This window comes from Eriocheir sinensis, chromosome 43 (assembly GCF_024679095.1).
Source record: "Eriocheir sinensis breed Jianghai 21 chromosome 43, ASM2467909v1, whole genome shotgun sequence".
Classification (NCBI taxonomy): domain Eukaryota; kingdom Metazoa; phylum Arthropoda; class Malacostraca; order Decapoda; family Varunidae; genus Eriocheir; species Eriocheir sinensis.
In genome coordinates, this window is record NC_066551.1 from 7,192,451 (window position 1) to 7,217,567 (window position 25,117).

Below are 25,117 nucleotides of genomic sequence, written 5' to 3' on the forward strand. Positions count from 1 at the left end.
GTCATGTGTAGAGTGTAAGTTTATGTTAGAACAAACCATATCAGTGGCAGCTTGACCATTTATATGACTGACAACACCAGAAAGGACTGGTGATAAATGTGTGTTTGTGTATGTACGTGCTTTGAAGGAGTAACATGACCCTTGCCCACTACAGGTCAAGACTTCCAGTAGCACAGACAAAGATCTCAAGACCTCAACTAACTTGGACACCAAATTCCAGGCTCTGCAGAAACTGTGGGGATGCAATGTTAAGAATATGGTGAGAGGGACTACTGCTGCTTTATTCATTGCATCTTAAGCTTTGCAGTGTTTTCCTTTATGTACTACTTGTGCTTTTGGGTATATTATTGTATGCCAGTTTATATTTAGTGTCTGGTCATAGATAGTGTAGCCATCAGATGCCCTTGAGACTGAGGGAGTCTTCTTTTGGCAGGGGGACAACAAGGAGCAGTGTTCCACCAACAGCAGTGGAATTGAAAGTGAGAGGACTTACACCTCCACCAGCACCAAAAATACCATTAATAAAATAACCATCAAGTCTGGTGATTCCCCCAAGATGTCAAATTATGCTTTGCAACAAGAGAAAGAGATCCAGATCTTGGACAAGCCCTCTCCAAAGACAGAGTCTGAGGTATGTTACATTCCAGCATATTTTGTACCTTAACTAGTTACTTGAGAAAGTATTGATTCTGCTTGTTAAGAATTCATATTTTTATGCTTACAAATTGTAACTATTCACATCAGGCATACATCATGAGACTTACATCACTAACAAGCATGAACTATTAGATTATTGGTGGAGTCTCATGTCATGCCTTTGTAGTTATTAACACTTCAGAAGAGCCTGTAAACTGTTTTAGTTTATGATTTTACTAAGGCTGGAGGGTATTACTGAACTGAGGGAGGAAAATGTCATCGGTATGTTTTTATTTGATATGTTGTATAACTGATCTGAGGATTTACTTTATCTTTGAATGATTTGAAGCTGTGAACGTGGTGAGAACTCCAGCACTGCTTGGCCTTGTTTGATAAAAGCTTTGTTGACTGCTACTTCTAAGATGTGTCAATAGTGTACAGTGAAAGATTTTAATCCTGGTAATTGTAATACCCCTCAGAACTTTAATACACATTACACATAAAGAAGTTTTGGCACGGCATCTTTCTTGCATATTGCCTGCATGATGCCTTATTTGCTCTCTCTCTCTCTCTCTCTCTCTCTCTCTCTCTCTCTCTCTCTCTCTCTCTCTCTCTCTCTCTCTCTCTCTCTCTCTCTCTCTCTCTCTCTCTCTCTCTCTCTCTCTCTCTCTCTCTCTCTCTCTCTCTCTCTCTCTCTCTCTCTCTCTCTCTCTCTCTCTCTCTCTCTCTCTCTCTCTCTCTCTCTCTCTCTCTCTCTCTCTCTCTCTCTCTCTCTCTCTCTCTCTCTCTCTCTCTCTCTCTCTCTCTCTCTCTCTCTCTCTCTCTCTCTCTCTCTCTCTCTCTCTCTCTCTCTCTCTCTCTCTCTCTCTCTCTCTCTCTCTCTCTCTCTCTCTCTCTCTCTCTCTCTCTCTCTCTCTCTCTCTCTCTCTCTCTCTCTCTCTCTCTCTCTCTCTCTCTCTCTCTCTCTCTCTCTCTCTCTCTCTCTCTCTCTCTCTCTCTCTCTCTCTCTCTCTCTCTCTCTCTCTCTCTCTCTCTCTCTCTCTCTCTCTCTCTCTCTCTCTCTCTCTCTCTCTCTCTCTCTCTCTCTCTCTCTCTCTCTCTCTCTCTCTCTCTCTCTCTCTCACACACACACATATATTTTGATATATGTATTATTTTGCTGATTTTCATGTCTGTAACTAAAGGGATCTATGAGTTTCAATATATATTTAAGTGAATTTGAAAAAGTTTATTTATTTTATTTATTTATCTTTCTGTTTATATCTATATTTTTCTATCAGTCTTATCCATCAACAAGGCTCGACTGAAATGTGCATGAAAATGGCTCATGCTGCACTGTAATTACTGTTTGAGTTTTAGGGAAGCATGTTTTTTTTTCCAAAATAACTTTCAAACCTTCTTAGGCCTACTTTCTCCCCTTTTCACCAAGTCATCCAATTGCCTGTGTATAAATCTGTGATAAATTCATCTCCAAACTGCATGCTGCCATATCATTGATTCTTTTTGTCATCAATAAAATTTACACTTAATACATACATTATGTACAGGTGGTGTGTTAAGGTTTGCCACTGATCAGCTGGGACAGCAACTGTTGCACAGGCTCAGTGTTTGCAGATGTGGGTAGCTCAAAGGCATGCCAGTCCTCCTTTAACAGATTGATATGTCTGCAGGATGGTTAGTATTGTGCACATTTGTCATTTTTTAATTGCAATGTGTCAGACTTGTCATTGGGATATATGCAAAACTGACTCCTTTTCATTATCTTGCTGCTGATTTGCATGTCATTCATCATTAAAATGCTTGCCATGCAACTTGTCAGTGTGATAATGAAAAGGAATCTGTTTCTCATGTTCCTTGATGGTTTGTTCGACTTGTTACCTGTATGAAGACGCAGCAATGTGGGTCATACCGACCATCTTCCTGGCAACATGTGTATCTGTTATGGGAGGATCAGTGCCCCTCCCAGCCAGCCAGCTGTACCTGCAAACGCTGAGGCTCCATGATAGTTGCTGGTCCAGCTGGCCAGTGGCGGGCTCTGACACAGATGAACAAGTGTCCACCTTGTGTACACCCCAAACACTGTTCCCTTCCACCTTTACAGTCAAAGCAACCAGCAATTTTGGTTTTTAATTTGGGAGACTTAAGGATAAATTTTTGCAGTTTTTATGGGGGCTACTGCATCTAAATCATCACTTGATAATAATGCAAAACTGACTCTTAACCCTGCCTGTAAGTATATAAAATACAGAGGGATTTTTCTGTGACTTAAACAAGGAAAAAAGTGCACTTGTATACCAGAAAATACAGTCCCATGAAATTAAAAATTTAATTACTTCGTTTATATCAATGGCATTATTTGACATGCTTTGTACATTAAAAGAGGAGTTGAAATGTCTTCTTTTGACTGAGAACAGCTGCTTTTGTGTCACATGGTTACTTAGGAGAATTTTTTTTGCTTAACTCCTTGCAGCCTCCATCATTATATGCATTTTGGAACTTAAGTTTTTCATCTTTGAAATTTGATATTTGACTAAAACTTTAATTGCTATAATACCCTCCACTGTCTCTTGTCACCTTTGGCATCTCTTGTTCCATATTCAGTATTGATTTTCAGATTATTCTATATCTTGAAATAAAGTTCCCAAGCCATGTTGCATGTTAAACTTACAAAGATTAATAACTTCAAACCTCTATTCATGTTTCTTGGCCTTTATTCTCCTTTACTATGAAATTAATATCTATCAGCATGAATTATGACAAGACAATTAAGGATTGAATGCTAAATTTTTGCCAGCAGTACACAGCACACCTCCCAACAGTCCCCACACCCAGCTCATGCCTCACCTGGGCCACATTTGTTGCCATCCCCCCCCTTCCTGTATTAACCAATAGTTCAATAGGTTTTAAAAGCTTAAAAGAAATACTCCATGTTAAAACACTGATGTAAAACTAATTGTGAATATCATTTGACACTATTTTTCCTGTGCAGGTCTCAGGTGTACCCCCAATATGTATTGACTTTTCAAGTTGACTGCCTGCGGTTCAATGAGTGAATCTGGGTTCAGTTTAACTTTGGTCTTAATATACATTACCAGTATTTATGCTGCCACGGGTGTTTTGAATGTGAATGGCCATCTACTATTTTGAAACAGTTTTTTTGCCTTGTGGTTTGTTATCTTCAGCCTATTTACCAATCTGTATCTTTGATGCCATGTCCCCTCACAGGAATTTTCCTTAAGGGGGCGGCCACAGCAGAAGTGTCTCCAACTTTCAGCGTTCTGGCACTCTCTCTAGCACACTCACTTCCTCATCTACCATTTTTTTTTGCTTCAATGCTTGCCCACTCATTTCACTGGAGGTATTCCCCTGATTCCCCCTACCACATTTTATTTACTGTCTTCACAAAGTCATCACACCACATGTTCAGTCCATCTCAGCCTACTATGCTTCACCCATTCAGCCACTCCACATCCACTTTACTGTTTCACTCATACCAAGCCTCTTATACAAACTTTCATTATTTTCTGTATCCCATCCTGACACATGACATGTACTTCATATAGCTCAGTTCCACTGCACATATTCATGACTGCTCTGGTACATTTCATGTCCATGCCTATGATACATATGCCAGGATTGGTAGAATAATGCTTTTTTTTTTTTTTACATCCTTCTTTACCCCCAATGCTCACACTTCTTTCCATAGCTCTCTTCAGTGCAGCCATTACCTGTTTGGCTTCCAATTGTCATAAAAAAACAACATCATCCTTTCAACTCCGTCACATGTATCAGAAACATTGATGTGGAGCATGACAGAGCAATCATGAATATGTGCAGTGGAACTGAGCTCTAAGGGATACATGTAGCGTGGCAGGATGGGATAAAGAAACCCCCTCAAAAGACCCACCACTAGACTCACTTCTTGCCTTGGGCATTATTCCCTTACCCTGGCTTTCATTCATATCTTTCACACAACCATCCATGTAGCCATGGTAACATCACACACCCCTATCTCACACCCACACCAACACCAACACCAAAAATCACTCAGTTTCCCAGTCACCCACACAGGGGCACACTCCTTGTAAAAAGACCTGATCCCTTCATGTAAATGCCCTCCCACATCATGTATTCTCAGGCATCCCATTAACCTTTCCTGTCAGCTCTGTCAACAGACCTTCTTTAGGGACATGAAAGTTGCAAACACCTATCCTTCTCAAGGTACTTTTCAACCATCATTTTTTTGTGCAAAAATTTGATCCTTTCCTAAATATTTTTGTTCATTGCCTATACTTTATCTTATTTACATCGTTCTCACATTCTGAACTTATCCATATACCTTTCCAAGCATACTAAGTTTATTCCCCTATTATTGTCATCCCGATATCCTTTTATACAGCGGCCCAATAGTTTCCTCTCTCCAGTCTACCAGTACCTCACACTGCTCCCATGCTCTGTCACATATCCACACTATCCACCCCACAATAACATCTCCATATTCCAGTATTTCTGCTGTTATGCCATCGATGCCACATTATCTTTATTCCTATCAAGATATTGTATGGAAGCCTGTGATGCTTATTTTTATCCTGTTAAGAAGTTTGTCTGAAGGCCACTTGACTAGATACTAGGAGGTTGTTTGCTGCATCATTACTATGTCCTTGTCCATACAGCTGACTTTCAAAGGACCTGAATGCTGTGAGTCCTATGCATCTTCTGTCTTTAGGGGATCCTCTTATGTTCCTGTAAATTACGGATGAAAGATGTCTCCCCAGCACATTTACTTAGCAAGTAATATGTAAAAAAGATTACATAGTGTAGAGTCTTGGCAGCTGAGGATCTGCAACAAAAAGCAAGAACTTTCTTGATATATCTGTTTCTTGAATTTCCCAGATTCCAATTTTCAAACCTCACTTATGCTCTCCCTTTTCCAATCACAACTTAGACCACCTGTTCAAAGTGATTATTTCTAAGCCTGTTTCCTTTAATATTTCAAATACTTTTTGAGACTATCTACTCCTTTCCTTGAAATAGGTTTATGAAGTTAAGAAGTATGGGGTTGTAGTGGTGGCACTTGCACATTAAGTTTTACATTATGTTAGATGCTGGTATTCTTCTGTCACGGCTCTCATATCCTCTCTCCTATACCAAGATGTTTAGGACTGATTATAACACTTATTGACAACATTAATATGAACTTCAGATGTAGTTGTGTACTTGTTATTTTCTGCTGTTGCATTAACTTGAGATTGTAACACTAACACTGCTTTCTGCACAATGAATAGCAAGTCACAGACAGTCTAGGATAATCTCAAACAGGAATGGTAATGTTATCCTAAGTCCCATCATGCTGTTAACACGACTCACCTGATCTCTGTTGCCTCCAAAACAACAGTCCAACCCCAATGAATCACAGGAAGCGGCTGCAGCAGGTGACCCGTAGATTAAGGTTGTGGTGCCACTGTCTTGCTGCATGGGTGGACACATTCTGGCTTCTTAGCTTGGCTCTACCATCAGAAGACTATATCATAGATTCTAACACTCACTTCACAGTCAGTTTTTCAAGAAGGGAGTTAGTTTTTCCCTGTAATTTGTTGTAATTAAGCTTAGTTTTTTTCACTAGAATAGAAGTCAGTTTAATCATTCAATATGTATATTTTCAGTGGCTTTTTAGTTTACCTATAAATTAAAGTCTTAGCATGAATGGTAGGAAATTAGAACATATGAATAAAAGTTTAGTCCAAAGAAGAGGAGACTGGTGGAAGCCACTGCCAGATCAGTGAAGTAAGTTTAGTACTGAACCACCTGTTGGCACTCAGCACTGCACCACACTGGGGAAGTACCTTTGCACATCGCTGAGAGTAACTCCAACCGACTTTGCTGTTAGGTGTTGAGCTGGCTAGGTTAATGGTACCACTAGATGTAATTCTTTGCACTGTGACTTTTGAAGTCAGACAAAGATCAACATGCTGTGCCTAGGATATATATTCTTCTGATGTGGATCACCTCCCAAAATTTCATTGTGCATGATATTTTTCACATGTCTTTATTTTTCTATGAACATGTTATGTTTCTGTTGCTGTGGCAAAATTGTTAGTAATGTATGTTGTATATTATCACTTGATATAAAGCAAGCATCTTGTATTTGAATTCATTAAATGTTCTCAGTTAGATCTTATATGTGGAAGGAGTAGGTATTCAAAGATTCTGAAAAAAAAAAAAAAGGTTCTGAACTGTGGTGTGGACATGGCAGACACGCACACCATGGTTTGAAGGTGTGGTTGGGAGACATATTTCAACACCCGTATGATTGATTTTCAGCGAAAGTATATATCAACCATATTTAATGTCATTTATCTCACAGGCTGAGAATTTAACAGTTGGTCTGACTTGTTCCCTCCTCCTCACCCTCCTCTGATGCAGCCTTTGGGCAACCCTTTAGTTGCAGCTTCTACATACCTTTGGCTGCTTTGACTTTCCATTTCCCTCTTTCTCTCATGCATTTATATGACTTGTCCATGTATCATGCATAGAGGTTACATTTGAATGTGATTCATTGTTGTGTGTTCTTATACAGAACTGCATATTTTTTGTATGAAAAACTACATTCATAGCCTTCCAGAAGCATTTTCTGGTGAAGACACAGAATAGCTAGCACTGTGAAGCGTAACTGTCTTTCATATTTAAGGCCTTCACATGTATTTGACTCATTGCCTGATGGCTGATATTAGTAGGATTATGTGCTTGTTGGAAATGTGAGGGCAACAAAGACTTGAAACAAAACTTATCCTGTCACAATTTGTGCCTGCAAGTTGTCTCCCTTGTTGTCCCTGTTTATGTGACCCAGTGATGACTCCCCCAGCTCTGTGACTGAGGCTCTGGGGCAGTGTTGGGTGTTCAGTTCTTTCCTCCTCCAAGACTTGGTGGCTTTGTTTTAGTTTAGTGTATGTTCAGATAGGACCATATTTCCTAATATGGGTCAAATATACTTTCTGAGTTAGAAAGATATATTAGGCAAATATTAATGAGATGGAATGAATGTTTTGTCTGGAAGTAAGAGCTTTTAATGTATTTGTTCAACATTGACTATTGTCTGTTTTATTTGGTAGAGCTGCTTGAGTCTGTAAGGAAATGTAATTTTTGCTGTTCAGCTTTAGGAAATTAGTTTTTTTTTGTTTTTTTTGTTTTTTTGGAATTTGAAGTTTATTTGCTTATAGATCATCTTTAGTCAGTACAACCAGTGCCAGTTAGCAAGCATGAAAATATATCAGCTACAGCTTGTTTGCTTGACCCCAGACAGATGGGACTACTGAGAGCTAGTTTAATTATGTAGTCATGTTTATCTCAAATTTGTTTACTTTTGTATGTTGAATGCTTTGTAAAGAATAGGTTTCTACCAATACATTTTTATTAATTATAGCTAAAGCATTATTTTGAAGGGTTCATGAAATTTAAGAAAGTAGTATTAAAAATAAAGTTTTCAGTTTAAAATGTACTTTGAAGTAAGTTTCTTGAGAAAATACTATTTGCTCCCTTATTATTTACCAAAGTTTGTCTGTGGATGATGATTTTTAATGAGTCCTTGTGGTACTGACTTGTTTGTTTCCACAGCTCCGTAGAGCCTACACAGCCCAGTGCGAGGAGCTGAAGTTGCTGCGCCGCCAACTGATCATCAAGGACCGGAAGATCCACGAGCTGGAGGACCAACTCAATCAACTCAAGACTCCCCATAAATAGGAATACCAGTTTGGGTTAGTGGCCAGCACTGTTCACACTTGCTGGCTTCAGGCACAGGCTAAGGTGCTGCATACTACGCATATGCAATGTGAAGGTTCACTGCCCATCAGCACTAAGGGATTACTGTACTACTGTCAGCCGTTGAGGTGAGTGTCCATCACATGGCTTTGCAACTAGTAATATGCAAGGCACAGAAATTTGTAAAATCATACTGTAGTAGGGATGGGGTTGGGGTCGCAGGTCATTCGTGTCAGGGCATGTCAATGCTCTTTAGGTTGTGGTAGTGACTACATGTTAGGTAACAATTGGTAGATGTGCTGCTCACCTCACAGTGCCTCAGTGTATTGTATCCCAAACTTTTGTAGCATTGACATAATTATAAATATCTGGTGTGAGTCAACAATAGGCATCATAGGTGATTCTTACCTGTCACTTGTATTAGAGAAATATGTGTTGAAGCACCTGTAGTTGAAATAATAAACTGTGTATCAGACAGGAAATCAGGATAAGAGGTACCAAAGTCATACAAGATAAAAGGAGAATGATTATTTTTTTTCCATAGTTGGAGCAGCTCGTGGGATCTTTGGTCTAGGGGATTACTATATTTGCCTCTGCAGAACACCCAGGTTGTGATGGGTAGTTTGACCAATACTCTTATGCCTTTATGGTTCTCAGTGCAGCTCTCACAAAGTTTAACATTGCATCTCTTGCTTGACTGTTTCACCAGCATGACTTTCCTTTATCTCATGTGATGCTATTATGCAAGAGTTCTGCCATAGGACATTTTTATGTGTAGTTTGCTAGAGGAGTAAAAGGAAAATGGTGGTGTAAGCTTCAGCAGTCTATTGGGGTTTGAACTTTACATTATCCTTCACTGCCTTGCTGCAACACTTGTTCATAGATAAGAAGCACTTATGCACAAAGAATGAAGTAGTTTGAGCTGGACTATAAGTGTGCCTTTTTACTGCAGTACAGGGAAGTTTTGTACAGTCAGTGTTTTACTCTGAATTTTAATAGTTTGAGTTCAATAACTGACATAGTGTGAACATAGCCTGAGTCTGCTGCCTTGATGGTTGTGTTAGGTAGAAGAGACCATAGCTGCCTAGAATACCCTTTGGGGTCAAGACTTAGTGACCTGTATGATGGTTATGAGCATTAAATTTAAGAAACTTCAAACATAGCAGCATCTCAGTGCAAGAATACATCACACCTATCAGTAGTTAAATAAAAATTGAATGCAGTGAATTTGATTTGGCTTTTCAATAAGGCACATTACATTTAAGTGCAGGTCTTTGGGTAGGAGTGCATAAGTGCTGTGCTTTCTTCACTGCTGCTGTAAGCTAGGGTCAGTGAGTATGCAGGGGAATATGTAATGAACAAGTAGTTAACTGTAGGTTGCCCACAGCCTTGAGCTACTGGGGATCTTATTGATAAAAGAGGATATCTATAGTGTCACTTACTGAAAGCTTAATTGAATCTTGAATCTCTAACTGAAAAATGCTCATAATTCAGTAGTTTCTCCTTAGAATATGAAGCATTTTATTTTGATATAATTTTGCTACTTGAAGATTTTGCTACCCAGTAATTCCTTAGTTTGCATTCCAAGTCCATGGGTTGTCACTGGGTGAGGATAATGACTTTATGTGGTTGTTTGAATTTTTTGCCATTTTGTTTGATTGTGATAAACAGTAATCACCAAAGAGGAAATGCCAACTCATACCATTGTAATTCCATTTTCTATAATACAATATAATGGATGAGGGCTGGGGCAGCTGATCAACCATTCCTTCAGCAGTCTTCTCCACCCACAGCAGGGTGGGATGAGGCAGGCCCACAGCTCTGCACACTGCCACTCCTGCTGCTCACAAATTACACAAACTGTCTTGTGCACTCATCCATCATATACTAGAGTTAATTTGTGTGCCCACAATATATCTGATAATTTATTGTATGTACCCAACTACATATACGTACATATGCATTGAGGCAATCCATAAGTATATAATAATGTGAAATGTGTTAGACTTGACCAGTCTAGTATTAGCAATCTTATTATTATGTATTATGTTTTTTTTAATGAGTATTATTTTTTTAATATTATATTGCTTTTTATTTTTATGATGCTTATGTATTTATGGTTATATTTAGTGGTCTGGAAGCAATGTTCAAGTATTTGATTGCTTTGGGTCAGTAGTTCATCAGTAATTATTATGTAAGAGCATTTTACAATCTTAGGTTTTTCAGAAACCTTTGCAAGTTTTGTTCTTCCTCAGTAATGATTCTTGATATTCCTTTTGTGAATGTCAAGTATAGGCAAGGGTCTCTTTTTACTCCAGAAGGCTTGGTTCATTCCTACATTACAGTCATTAGTACCTTTTTTTTAAGGGGAAGACTTATTAGTTTAAATGATTATCATTCCTGTGAGATCTCAAGAGTCTTTATGGCAACTACTGTGTAAAAAATTCTTGAGGGTTACTGTAAATTATGTTTTATCAGTATTATATTTTCTTTTTCTCATCTGATTTCCACTTAGATTTGTATAAGTCCTTACAAATTTCTTGTGGATACTGTCACATATAATTAAGCATGGTAAAGGTTCAGGACTTTACTTAATTTTGCCCATGTGCTATACTGGTGGATTAACTAATGTTTTTAAAAGGCAAGAGCTTAGCTACAAAGAGCTATTACACGAATGCATGAACCAAAATAGGAGATGCTGCTGATGGAAGATGGGAAAGACTGTCATAGATGCTTAAGCATTTGGGATTCATGTGTTCATTGCCATTGCTAGTGAATAGGGCAGACATTCCTTTGTAATCCAAGCAGTTGATGTGGGAAAGGACTTATTGCATATTAATTTGTTATTCCAGCCTATAATTGTGTTGTCATTGTTTGCATACATAGGGGCCTTTTTTGTACTTTATAAGTATCTTTAGCAACAAAGTACCTTTGTTAAAGGAAGTGATATGTCAAGACAATTTTGTTTAAAAAGGTTGTAGTCAGTTTTCCTAGGAAGGTCAATGGTTTTATCTGGAAGACTGGAAGTGATTTGTCAAGACAAGTTTACCTAAAAAGGTTGTAGTAGTCAGTTTCCCTAGGAAGTTCAATGTCTAGTTGACTTTTGTATGTGAATTTAGACCAACAACAATGTCACCATTGAATTTTATAATGACTTTTTGAGGGAGATTAACTTTACTTGAGGCAGTTATTTAAAACTTTGTGTTTTATATAGTATGATCACAGGACATGAGGCAGACAAGTGAAGTTACCATTCAGGCAGAGTGGGTGATGCATTATTAGCCTTGAGGACACAACAAGTTTACTAAAAAGACGTTATTCACCTTAGAATAAGTTATGTTGTTATTTTGTCCTTTCTATGTGCAACACAAATAAATGGTTTTAATGGATCTTTTATCTGTTTTCGGTACCTTAATGCCTGAGTCTTCAGTGGGGGTTTGTTGGACTGCAAAGTGATACCAAGAAGAAATGTATTCCAAATAGCCTAGACTTTACAGTTACCTTTGCAACCTGTGGAGGGTGTCAGTGGTAAGTGGATGTCACACCGTCCCCGCCTGTGTCCCAATACAGGCACAAAAGTTGATGTGATGAAAATAAGCACTGAGGCCATGAGCAGCTTATGTGAAACAAACTAATGACACTGACAGCTGTAAGAAAGGTAGGTTACACTTATATAAGCACGCAGGTTTTAAGTTTTAAGGTACATAGATGCGGTTTCAGTTGCATAAAGAATGTCAGAGGTGGATCTTCCCCTCCTTGCGTTACATTATTGATAAAGGAACACCAATGAATCAGCGTGTGACTGCCGCGCGTGACCCAAGTTCAGGGCGTGAGATAAGTCTTTGCTACGGATCCTACCATGCCGTCCTTGCTTACCTTGATTGATTGATTGATAGTTTATTGTTGCAAGTAAACAACAAAGGAGAAGGGAGGAGCATGCCATCCCAATCCCTAGGCAGTACAGAGTGTGATTATACAACTAAGGATACATGTGGAAGTAGCACCAGGAAACTAAAAAGAATTGAATTGATTTGAAATATTTATTGTTGTAAAATACAACAAAGGGGAATGGCTGGTCTTGCAGACAAACCCTTGACTATATATAGGCTAGTTACAAAAAATAAAAATCTTCATTGTACAAAAATAAAAACACATGTTGAGGTTAGTTAACAGAAAAAGGAATTAGAATGTAAATACTGATAATATTCCTGAGTAGGTACACATGCAATTACCTAAATTACCACCTGGCAGCAAACTTTGGGTACTCTTTAATTATGTCAGGTACAATGTTATGATTAATGAACCAGGCGACAAGGGAAGGCACATCACTACCCTGTGGACGGTGACAGGCTATGGCAGGACACTCAAGGACATAATGTTGTAGAGTGTGACCTCCCGGCCTGGCACACACAGCACAAGACTCGGGTGAGGCGCCACTCACCTCCCAGTAGTATTTATACCCTAGTCTAAGACGCATTGCAAGATCATATAAGGCACTCTTTCTACCGTATGGTGTCTTGCGAAACATGGACATAATGGATAGAGCTTGGACTACCCCTCTCATAGCAGCTGGCAATGTCAGAGTCGATTGAGCTTTGTGTGTAGAGTTTTAGTCTGCCCTTGATATAATTATAAGTATATTCTGCAGGAGTGCCTTCTAGAGTCCTATAAAGGGCACGCCGAGCCAAAGCATCCGCTCGTTCATTAAAAGGGATGCCCACATGAGATGGCACCTAAGTGAAGTGAACCCGATGATTATTCCTCTCTAAGCCGTCAATGGCAAGAAGACACTGATGTACAATATCGGCGTCACATGGAGCGGTGGACAGTAGTTCATATAAGGCCCCTTATTATAATTGACTATCAACAAAGAACTAAAAAGACACAATGGTAGAGTTACGTTGCTTATATTTTGTTTTCCCTCAGCGATTATTACTTTTTATTGCATTTTCTTAGTTCTCTACACTTCCTAACTTTGCATCAACTGTACTGCATAACATCTACTCTTATGCTTTTCGAATCACCCCCGGCCTGCTGAACACTTGAGCGGCGGGGGAGGCTCGAGCACCTTGCCGGAGAGTTACCATTATTACATTTTCCAAGTTTTCCCCATATCCTAACTCTCCATTATCTTTATTATATGACATTACTCTCGTTCTGTTCACCCGCCGGGCCTAGACTCGTATTCTCAAACACTTATAATGCTCTTGTTAACTAGCCTACTATTTTTAAAGGCCATGCACGGATAAAATTAAGACAGGGGTTCTCATGAGGGTTTTCCCATTCATGGCACAGAAGAAACCTTGCAAATCTACCGTTGGGGTCATGAAACCACCAATGAAAACCCTATACCTTTTACGAGAGCCTTTTTAAATAGATGAGTACTACCCTGAATTAGGCCTCACACTCGAGGTCCTTTTCGGAAAGCTACCATTATTACATTTCCCAAGTTTTCCCCACATCCTAACTCTACATTATCTTTATTATACGATATTTACTCTTATTAAGCTCACCCCCCGGCCCTGATAGAACACCCCGGGGCCAGACACATTCGAACACCTTGCCGGGGAGTTACCATTATTACATTTCCCAAGTTTTCCGTACATCCTAACTCTACATTATCTTTATTATACAACATTTACTCTTGTTCTGGTTACCCCCGGGCCCTGAGAGCACCCAGGGGCCTGCCACACACAGGGGGCGCGGTGCAACACGACTGTCACTTGCTATAGATTCTTCCACGTAGGAGTGTTTACGTTGCCAGCTGTCAAACCAAAACAGCAGGGATGGGTGAGTCCTTTTACGCCATTACCGAGGCCACAGGGGGAAGTATGGGGTGTCACAGGGGCAGGGGCGTGCATGAGGGCGGGGCGGAGGGACACACGGGGGCCCAGGGAGATGCATGGCGAAGGGAGGAGTCTTAGGAGGAAATGCCGCTGTGCTCCTCCGATGGGTCCCCGGGTTCCTTTCAGATACTTTTCCCGTTGAAGTACAAGATAATATGGTTTTGGTAGCATGGGGATTTCTGGAGACTGATAATGGCTGTCTCCTGTGGTGTTCTGGAGTGCCCCCCATGATGACCCGCCCCTGAGGCTGAGTTGGGGACAGTTCAGTTCAGTTCAGTAGTAGGCGTGAGATAAGCCTTGGCATTGGCTCCCACTAGGTTGTTTCTTTAGTCGTGCTGCAGTTCCTGTGTTTTTCTGTGTCTTGTTTTCCAGATAGTTTTAATATATTCTTTTCTTGTAATTGGGACGCGGCAGTCGGCGTGTACGGGGCAGGGTGATGGACATGCGTGGGAGGATGTGGACTAATAAAGAGAGCCCTTCACCTTACGCTGTAGATGCACCTGGGGCCGTTCATACATACATCCAAGCATCCAAGAGTGGAATCGTCTCCCATCTCATGTAGTTAATCCGGTAGCAGCGGGGATCATGTTTCTCAGTGGTCCCTCTAAGCGAGAAAAATGATGAAAAAATCACCCCTCACACAAACCATTTCATAATATATATCAAAGCATTTGTGATCAGATTATGTATCATCTATTTTGGGGGGTTTATATCATGGCACAAATTTTGCCCATCGCTGCTACATGGTAAAGCCACAAATTTGGCCTGTCGCTGCTACCGGGTTAATAGTCCCACTCTTGACACATTCAGGAATAGGATCATCAATCATTATCTCCCTAATCCTGGCCCTTTACCTTATCCCAATACCTTTCCTCATCCTAACCCTTATCTTAATCCTGTCCTGGCCCCTTGAATCCCCCACACAACCCCTACGTATCATGCCACCCGAGAGTGGCCCTCTGCGGGTCCCCTAGAAATTAATGAAATGAATATATGGTCAAGGCAGAAGTGGCCCGAGGCTGGTGCTAGGGGTTCACAGGGTACAGAGGGTTCCTAGATATTATTTGACTGACCAGAGTGGTTTAGGTTTCACTCCATTCTTTCACCAACCTCATTCAGGGGGTTGACACTATTTTTTCTGATAATCTCTATGAGCTCTTCAAAATTTTTTAGTATAATTTGTTGAAAATTTCCCTTTTCTGTGTTGATATATTTTTGTTCACTAGGATGTTTGAGGGGGGATTGTTGATGGGGTCAAAGCTCCCCATAGCAGGTAGGGGGGTGAGGTCCTTCCTATTATGGGTTAGTTTACATTTAATAGGTATTTATTACTACATCATAGAAGGGAAGTTCACTAGGGGTAGGAAACTGTCTCTAATAATGTGTTTTCAGTGATCCTATTCAATATTCTGTACTCGTTCTTCCAATGGTCATATAGCCTAGTCTTCAAGTTAATGTCAGAGGACAGTTATGGATATATACTTTTCAATGATACGCCATTCAGTCACATGAGTTGAGTAGGAGTGAAGGTATGAAAGGTTGAAGTGAGGTATGTTTTTGTCTGAATATGCCCACGTGGGAGGACAGGCATGCAAAATAAGCCTGAGCTTTGAGGGTTAATTAGGTTAGTTCGGGATAGGTTAGAATTAGTTTGGTTTGATTTGTTATGATAATTTGATTATGATGTAATACTTGTGATAAACTTCACACTGCATCGGAGTTGTCAATGGTGTCCAAGTAGGCCACAGTAATCTACAAATGCTAAAATTTAGCAATAGTTTATGGTGATATCTTTATTGGCAATAAGATACTATCCTGAATGGTGATATACATGTTACTGGTACTATTTTAGAGGTAATAGGTTAACATTCATTTGATTAAGATCAGGTTCTGTTAGTTTATTTTATTTATTGATCCTTTGGTCAAGATGGTCAATCCTGGGGTTTAGATGGCTGAACAATCTATGCTGATATTTGTTACTCATTTTAATAACATCACATGGCAATTTCTGTGATGAATTTGCTATAGTGCTTTTGTAGCTATTTTCCAGTGATAATAACTATCTTCATGTGAAAAAGCATCATACTTTGTTCAGGAATGAATAGTCTGTCTCTGAAATAGATTGATCAGGTCCGGTAAGCAATTCCTTGGGTTCCCTCCCTTAACCCTTTCAGTGGGTTAATACAGCACAGGTAGAGGCAGTGGATTAAGATTTGTTAAATATGCTGTCCAATATCCTAAACTAAACATTCTTCATGCCTTCCTATCTCAGAAAGCCATTCAAGTATACTCAAATCCACTGGGAAAGTCTATAGTTAAGTAAAATGTGCATCGCTGTCAGATTTTTATTCGAAAAAGGACTATGAAAAGGTGAGGTTGAGAGTCAAAGGACCACCACTGTTTATGTCCAGTTCCTCTCTGCTGACTGTGCCTGTGAAGGGCTGGGTAATGAATTTTGTATGGTTAGGTTACTACCTAATTTAGGTAGTAACATAACCTTACAAAATTCATTACCCAGCCCCTGGTTTTATTATATGGTTGGGGTAGTTTAGTTCAAAACGTGGTCAGAACAGAAAACACTAATATCCAAAGAAAATGAAGGTAAGTATTATGGAGGAAATTGTGTTATGTGAAAATTGTTAGTTGTTCACAGTAGGCCTATGCAGTATCATACACAAGGCTACACACCTGGGTAAACATGTAAGCATGGTTTTTGCATCGATGTTTTCTCTCTCTTTGGCTTCAATGCTAATGTTATGCTTCCCTCTTCCAGGGGCTCTCCTTAGCTACTTCCGGGGGCTCATTGGCTCCCGAGAGATGCGCATTCTCATTCTTGGTCTGGATGGGGCTGGCAAGACCACCATTCTCTACCGGTTACAAGTTGGAGAAGTTGTCACCACCATCCCCACCATAGGATTCAATGTGGAACAAGTTACATACAAAAACTTGAGGTTCCAGGTTTGGGACTTAGGAGGCCAAACAAGTATCAGGTAACTAACATGAACCTTACGATGAAGTTACATTTTTCGGTTAGGTCAGGGGTTCTTACCCCACTTACTCTCAATGCTCATCCTCTACTTTTTTCAATTCTTTTATTCATCGGTGGTGCAGAACGTAATCAAATGACAAAGTAATATTACACAGTCATACAACAGTTTTTAATACCATTCTTATATTGTTACAGTTCATGATATACGTACATTTGTCATAGAAGTATGTACAGTTAGTACTGACTGTAAAAATGAAATAATAGTTTGTCAATCACATCAAAGCTTATCAAGTACACATCTCACAAATTCCTTGGTATTAAATTCCAATGGAAAGATTAAATAAATATTCTGCCAACTTGTAATCTCCAACAATATACATGAAAATGCCATATTATTTTTTTATTTTTATGAATATACATTTTCAGTAAAGACAGTAATAATGCTGGTGCCATTATACTCCCTTGGGAATAATTACCCACTGGTTGAGAATTCTTGTCTGAGGTGTATGAACCCAGACACATCAGTCACTTAGTGTTTTATTCACAGGAGTATACATTTTTTGTGTTATTTTCTATTAATTGGACATTTGAAAGTAGGCAGAATTATTTAATATTTTGTCATTTCTTCTTCAGAATAAATTGTAATTAAAAAGCAGTTTCCTCTCACATTGTATGCCACAATATTTAGGAATTCTGGTCATGGAAAAAAGTGAATAAGCTAAATCCGTGAAGTTATATCTTAATGGCAGAAAATATCTGTTTGATGTTTACATTGTATGAGACAGAAAGTGGAACCTAACATGAAAATATATTGATGAGATGGTGAACAGAGAGGTAACTTAATCTAGAAGCATGTGAGGATGAGGCATTATAATGATGTATTCCCCTCCACAGACCCTACTGGAGGTGCTATTACTCTAACACAGACGCCATCATCTACGTTGTGGACTCAGCAGACCGAGACAGGATAGGGATCTCCAAACAGGAACTTGTTTCAATGCTGGAGGTGAGTGGGCAGCTCCTAACGCATAGTCAGAAGTGTTGGTAATCAATGTGATATCTATCCACCAGTATCTCCAATTCCGTGTTCCTTCACTGGAATTTCCCTGGGTGGCCCTGGCAGAATGGTCTTCCAACTTTCCCTATTTTGACACTCCCTCTCAGTATACACGATTCTTTGCCAGCCAACTCCCTTTTTATAATACTCTTCCATTTCATTGATCCATTTCACTGGTAGTCTCCCTCTATCCTGGTCACATATACTCTCTTCAGAAAGTCATCCTCATTCATTCTCATTGCATGTCCAAACCATCCCAGCACCATGCTTCACCCAGTCAGTAACTCCACAATCCCTGCCCATGCCTCTCCTCTGCTTTCCCCCCAACATCACTTTCACACTCCCACACTCAACATTTTTTCAGGAGTGTTTCACCAACTCCTAACACATCTACATTTTGTTTCACAAATGCTTGCAACACTTCCTTCTATTCCCTTATTCAATCAGTTCATTTATATTGATACATGCAACCCTAAGAAGCTCCTCCTTACTTTTGATCCTCCCCTTCCTGAGGTTTCCTCAGGTTTTTCCTATGTAAGTCGAGATCTTAGAAAGAGTTAGATGCCCTGGAGGGGTAGAAGTGCATAATTACTCCAATAAGACGAGGTAAGGAGTCTTTAGACAGATCCTGGGATCTGCTTGGCTGTAACTGTTTGAAGAGAACAGTTTTGAGTAGTTATCTCTTGTTGAGGCATCCTACTTATTGTAACCTTGGCTTTGCTTCATCTGCCTGTCAAGTGCTTTTAGACACAAGAGTATAGTCATGTTAATTCTATTTTCCCTTCTTGGAAGCTTCTGATTTACTGTCTGGTCTTTAGCTATGACTTAATTTACTATTATTACATCTGTATAGTAAAGGAGTCAAGCTGCAGGCAAAAAAGATGATAAAAAAGCTGAACAAGCTGCTTCTGTGAAAATAATTGGATGCCAGAAAATTATAAATTTTGATTAGAGAGGTGTTTGTATATATATATATATATATATATATATATATATATATATATATATATATATATATATATATATATATATATATATATATATATATATATATATATATATATATATATATATATATATATATACTGACAGTCCTTGAGAAAAGATTGGCTTAGCACATTGATGGTATGCTGGATATTTGTCTCACATTAAGTATATTAGGTTAATATGCATCAAATGCCAGAGCTTGAAAACTTTAGTCACATTCCCTTTGAGTGTAAAGATATAAGAACAGTTGTGTCCATTTTCAGGAGGAAGAATTGAAGTCTGCTATATTAGCAGTGCTGGCAAATAAGCAGGACATGGAAGGTGCCATGACAGTAGCTGAGGTTCATTCAGCCCTGGGACTGGATGCCCTCAAGACCCGCACCTTCCAGATCTTCAAGACATCGGCCATAAAGGGGGAAGGTTTGGATCAGGCAATGGATTGGTTAGCTAATGCCCTTGCCACCAGAAAGTGAGACATGGTCAGTGTGTAGCCTGAATGGACACCTGTGTTGTGTGTGGCAGAGGTTGTCTGCACACTGCTTCTTTATTGGACAGCCTCTTCCTGCCTCTCAACAGATGATGTACCCACCTCAAAGAGTGTCAAGCATTCTCAGAAGTAATTCAATGTTTTAAAGCAAAGTTGCATATGAAGGAGGAAGAGGTGCACCTTGCTGGGCAGTGATGCATTCTGGCCACCACTTTTTATGTGTATGAGTGGAATGATGCAAGTTTGATATTTAAATGATTTTATATACAAAGGAAAATTTGCTTAAGTTTTACTTCATACAAGGGTGTATTTGGTAATCCAGCCTTATAATTATCTTGTATGATTGATAGAGATGAAAATGAAGATTGGGAAAGAAAGTAAATGATGAATAATTATGTTAAGATATTTTGTACATATGTGGCAGAATGTTCTCTTATTATTGCCTCTGGTTTTCCTCTAGCTCTGTGTAATATTACATCTCAAGCAATAGAGACACACACAAACACACACCTCCTAGAAAACAGACAGTAGCTCAGAACATGTTGGGTGTGAGGAAAGTGTTGTTGGCAGCTCTGCACACCCTTGGGGGCATAGACCCATCAGTGCCTGCCCAGGATGGCTGCCCCCCCAAAGCAAGCCTTGAACTGGTGTAGCATTGTGCTGAGTCGGGCAGAGTTATTAATTAGCAGCAGAACTTGTGCATCATACTGGACATGGAACTTTTCCTTGTGTGTTTATAGCATTTAGGCAAAGTTTTGTATCAGTAATTACTTGGAGTTCATTCCATTCTTCTGAAACATTTGTATCTATGATGGCACCAGGGTCTCTTTCATATATATATATATATATATATATATATATATATATATATATATATATATATATATATATATATATATATATAGATTATATAATTTTTTTTGTGTAGTTTGTTTTTGTATTTTCCATTTCTCTAGACCACTTGGCATTTTGAAATACACTGGAATTTCCTGTGAAGCCAAAATTAAAGTACTATGTTAGCTTAAAATTTTAGGCTTATTCTAAAGTGGAAGGCAGACAATAGATTATCTATTGCCTGTTCCTAGTTAATGTTGGGAGTCCAAGTCTTAACGTGTGGGACATGTGGCGTCAACAAGACTGAGCAAAGGAAAACTACACTTTATTGTTGAAGTATTCATGATGGTTACAGCACCAGGACCAGAAGGGAGAAAAAAGTGTGCATTAGTGATCATTGGCCAAAGAAAGCAGCACTGCTATTTGATAAAGCTGAGTGTCAGGTACTGTTTCGTTATTGAACAAGTAAGTTACCTAGTGAGGGACACTAGTGATTATTTTTTTAAGGATAGAATTTGTACTTTATAGCACTGCAAGAGTGAGTTCTTTTGGTTTCTTGAGTGCAATACCTAATTTTTTTCATAATTATCTGAATAAAGAATATATTTCACTTGGTTTGACTTTTCTTCTTCTGTTTCCTTCTGTTATCACAAACTTCAAACACTCATTCCACATGTTTTCTTTCCTTAACTGATTGTCCACATACATATTTATAAAATAAAATAAGTCTGGTTTATATAGCAGAGTGTCAGGACACCTTATGAATAGGGCCTGTGTATCAAAATGGCATTTTTTAAAAACTTTTGTAATATATGTTAGTGTTATGACCAAATAAATCCAATTAACACTTTTCAGTCTAATGCCCTTTGTTGTGCTGCATCCCAGACTCTTGTGATGCCTTGACCCCACAACAACCACCACCACTCCAACAACATCCTTGCCAAGCCTCACAACCACCACCTGTACATCAACAACCTCCTCCTCAACCACCACAACTTCCTCCACCACCAACCTCTTCCACCACCAACCTCTTCCTCACCCCACAACTTCCTCCACCACCAACCTCTTCCTCAACCCCCACAACTTCCTCCACCACCAACCTCTTCCACCACCAACCTCTTCCTCACCCCACAACTTCCTCCACCACCAACCTCTTCCACCACCAACCTCTTCCTCAACCCCCACAACTTCCTCCACCACCAACCTCTTCCTCACCCCACAACTTCCTCCACCACCAACCTCTTCCTCACCCCACAACTTCCTCCACCACCAACCTCTTCCTCAACCCCCACAACTTCCACCACCAACCTCTTCCTCAACCCCCACAACTTCCTCCACCACCAACCTCTTCCTTAACTCCCACAACTTCCTCCACCACCAACCTCTTCCTCAACCCCCACAACTTCCTCCACCACCAACCTCTTCCTCAACCCCCACAACTTCCTCCACCACCAACCTCTTCCTCACCCCACAACTTCCTCCACCACCAACCTCTTCCTTAACTCCCACAACTTCCTCCACCACCAACCTCTTCCTCAACCCCCACAACTTCCTCCACCACCAACCTCTTCCACCACCAACCTCTTCCTCAACCCCCACAACTTCCTCCACCACCAACCTCTTCCACCACCAACCTCTTCCTCACCCCACAACTTCCTCCACCACCAACCTCTTCCACCACCAACCTCTTCCTCAACCCCCACAACTTCCTCCACCACCAACCTCTTCCTCAACCCCCACAACTTCCTCCACCACCAACCTCTTCCACCACCAACCTCTTCCTCAACCCCCACAACTTCCTCCACCACCAACCTCTTCCTCAACCCCCACAACTTCCTCCACCATCAACCTCCTCCTTAACCCCCACATCCTCCTCATCCCCCCATAACCTGCCCTTTGACCTCCACAACCACCATCTCAATTTTAGTGAGATCCACAGAAAATCCTGCCCTGGATTCAGTATGACGGCAAGACTGGTACTTAATGCTGATTTATTTTCTTAACTCGCATAGAATATATTGACTTTAGGTGACAGGATTGACTGAATACCTTCATTGTTGTAGGGGGAGGGTGGAGGATGACAAATTTTAGGGAGAAACCGATAACTGCAATGATTAACGCTGATTTATTTTCTCCACTCGCATAGAATATATTGATAAGATTGACTGAATACCGTCATTTGTTGTAGGGGGAGGGTGGAGTACTAGTGTGGCAGCTTTTAGGCAGAAACCGATAAATACAATGATAAATGAGTACGACAATCTGGTCAAGCTACACAAATAATTGCTTCGAGTCAACGTTGCCAGATTGTCGTACTCAGCCTCCAATGTTTGCCGATGTCCGACCCAAAAACTGCCTCCTCAACTCCAATAACTGCCTTCATATATAGTTATTGTTAAAATGGTTAGTTATTGGTATTTTTTGGCAATAGCTATGGCTCAGAAACCGGTAAATACGAGGCTCTGAGTACGATAATCTGATAACGTTGCCTCGAGTGGTCATTGTGTGTCTTGTTTTGTGTTGATGGTTTGCGCGTTGGTGTTCCTCTCGATAACAACACCCGTGGCCTTACCGAGGGATATCCTGCTACTGGTATGTATTGTCCTGAAAGCGAACGAGATAGGAAAGTATGTCAAAGAAGTTACAACGAGGATATGGGGGTGAAAAGGGGGATACTGGATTAGGCTTAACGATTATGGGGGTTGATTTGAGGGTTGACTCCTTTTCATTCCCTTTGCCAGTTTCCTAAGTTGCCGGATGGTTAGTGGGAGTTGGGTATGCATTAGGGGACTTTCTTTTCTTCTGCCAGTGTTATCGGTAGCCTAGGATTGCCCAATGGTGCTTCAGTGACATTGTTCCCTTGGGCCACGGATAGATATTTTGTGTTGCATTGAGGGTTGACTCCTTTTATTTCCGTTTGCCATTTTCCTAAGATGGTTAGTGGGAGCTCTAAGACTGTTGAGTATGTATTAAAGAATTGTCTTTTCTTGTCAGTGTTATCGGCAGCCTAGGAATGCCCAATGGCTCGTTCGTTCGTTCGTTCGTTCATCGATGAGGTTTCGGGCCCCGCTCCGCTGGCAGGCAAAACTCTGTGCACTTATTCGTAACGTCGTAGTGAATCAGTGAGTCTTGATTGCTTTCATGAATAGCCTACTGATGTCCTTTTAATAAACCTGGCATCATCATGGTCACTTGGCAATATTTAGGTTCGTACTAATATCGGTAAAGATTCGTTTTAGTACCGTACGTGCCAGTATTTCATTACATACCTTATGAAATATCACTAGCTAGCTCTTCATATATCTTTTCTTCAAACGTTCAACAATCATGGAAACGCTTTCAAAATCCAGTTCAAGGACTATTTATTGTTGAAAATAGGGGATAATATTCACGAAAGCGTAGCCTCTTCTGGCGGCGGCCGCGGCAACGGTGCCGCCGCCACAGCCGCAAGATTTTAGGGTGGGGGAGCAGCCACAGCCACAGAGGTTTTAGGGTGGGGGAGCATATTTAAACTACTCCTACCGAACTTTACGGCCTGCTAACGGGAGGGGGGGGGGGGCTTCGCTCCCCTCGACCCCACACTCTAACCAGGGGGTTGTCAGCACGTATACGTGTCGGGTTCTCCTCCACTGGAATAGAGGGAATTCTCGTTTCGTGACATTATTCTGAAAATAATACTTTCGCATGAGGTCCTGTTGTTCGCTGATTCTGTTTCCATAGTCAATAATGTGGAAAATTATCGGTATAACTACAGAACAACTACGTACTTCTTCCCTTCCACCACTCCAGCCCCCCTACTCCCTAAAACAAGCCCGCTGGGGACCTGTGGGGAACCACATTATCTCCTGTCGAAAACTAAGCTAGAGGAACCAATTACGAAGCTGACTCATAGCCTAAAATCCCCTCCGGGCAGGATTTTTTTTCTCAGATGGCAGACGGAAAGGAACCCTAGATATCCGCTACATGACTGTTTGCTCTTTGGCTGGTAATTGTTAGGAACCGGAAGGTTATTAATTTATGTTCTTGTATATATTACTAGCGTTGGTGTTTATCTAAATGTTACTCTCGGTTCATTACTAACGACGTAGATGAATCAGAGTCAGTATTCAAAACTGACAGTACGTAGCAACATGTCGCTTGTCATATATTTCTGCCAGCCGCTTGTCATCCATTTCTCTTGTCTATTCGAGCAGCACAATACAAACTGAAAAAAAAAAAATGGAATAGGCTTTTGATCTATTACCCTGCACTTCCTTATCGTCTGGCGTCTGGAAATAAAATGGTGGTGTACTCCAAGGCTGGAGTTTTTTTTCTTGCCTCAAGTACACCAAGAATTTCTTATAAATAATATAATAAAAATAATAACATATCACATAAACGTATCCCTTATATTTAATTAACGAAAATGAAATGAGACGCAGAGAAAATTTCAAATAATAATATTTAGTTAGGCTACCTCTGCAAAATTACGTTTTCACCGTTTAGTTTCTCTCAAGTCCGATAGATGGCGCTACCAGCGGCATCCA

At 40.2% G+C, this 25,117-nt stretch overlaps 2 protein-coding genes across 7 annotated transcripts in view; both read left to right on the forward strand.

Moving 5' to 3' along the window:
- Nucleotides 1-11,780, forward strand: part of LOC127010416 (coronin-1A-like) — a 44,048-nt gene extending 32,268 nt beyond the window's left edge. For 4 of the 6 annotated variants that reach the window (XM_050884478.1, XM_050884476.1, XM_050884477.1 and 1 more), the window contains 3 exons: nt 155-259; nt 434-631; nt 8,248-11,780. In XM_050884478.1, coding sequence (XP_050740435.1) covers nt 155-259; nt 434-631; nt 8,248-8,373 — 429 coding nt within the window. In that variant the 3' untranslated portion in view covers nt 8,374-11,780. Of the gene's footprint in view, nt 1-154; nt 260-433; nt 632-6,031; nt 6,069-8,247 lie in introns of all 6 variants that reach the window. The other 2 variants (XR_007763168.1, XM_050884480.1) reach the window with 2 other exon arrangements.
- A 2,191-nt stretch (nt 11,781-13,971) lies between these two features.
- Nucleotides 13,972-20,606, forward strand: LOC127010417 (ADP-ribosylation factor-like protein 1). The gene is made up of 4 exons (XM_050884481.1): nt 13,972-14,181; nt 17,011-17,227; nt 18,121-18,232; nt 19,534-20,606. The coding sequence occupies exons 1-4, from the start codon at nt 14,178-14,180 to the stop codon at nt 19,741-19,743; spliced, it is 543 nt and encodes a 180-aa protein (XP_050740438.1). The 5' UTR covers nt 13,972-14,177; the 3' UTR covers nt 19,744-20,606.
- The last annotated feature ends 4,511 nt before the right edge of the window (nt 20,607-25,117 follow it).

Coding starts and splice junctions, on each gene's coding strand:
- LOC127010417 (XM_050884481.1), top strand. Junction 17,228..18,120: donor GGAGGCCAAACAAGTATCAG/GTAACTAACATG, acceptor TCCCCTCCACAG/ACCCTACTGGAGGTGCTATT. Junction 18,233..19,533: donor AACTTGTTTCAATGCTGGAG/GTGAGTGGGCAG, acceptor GTCCATTTTCAG/GAGGAAGAATTGAAGTCTGC.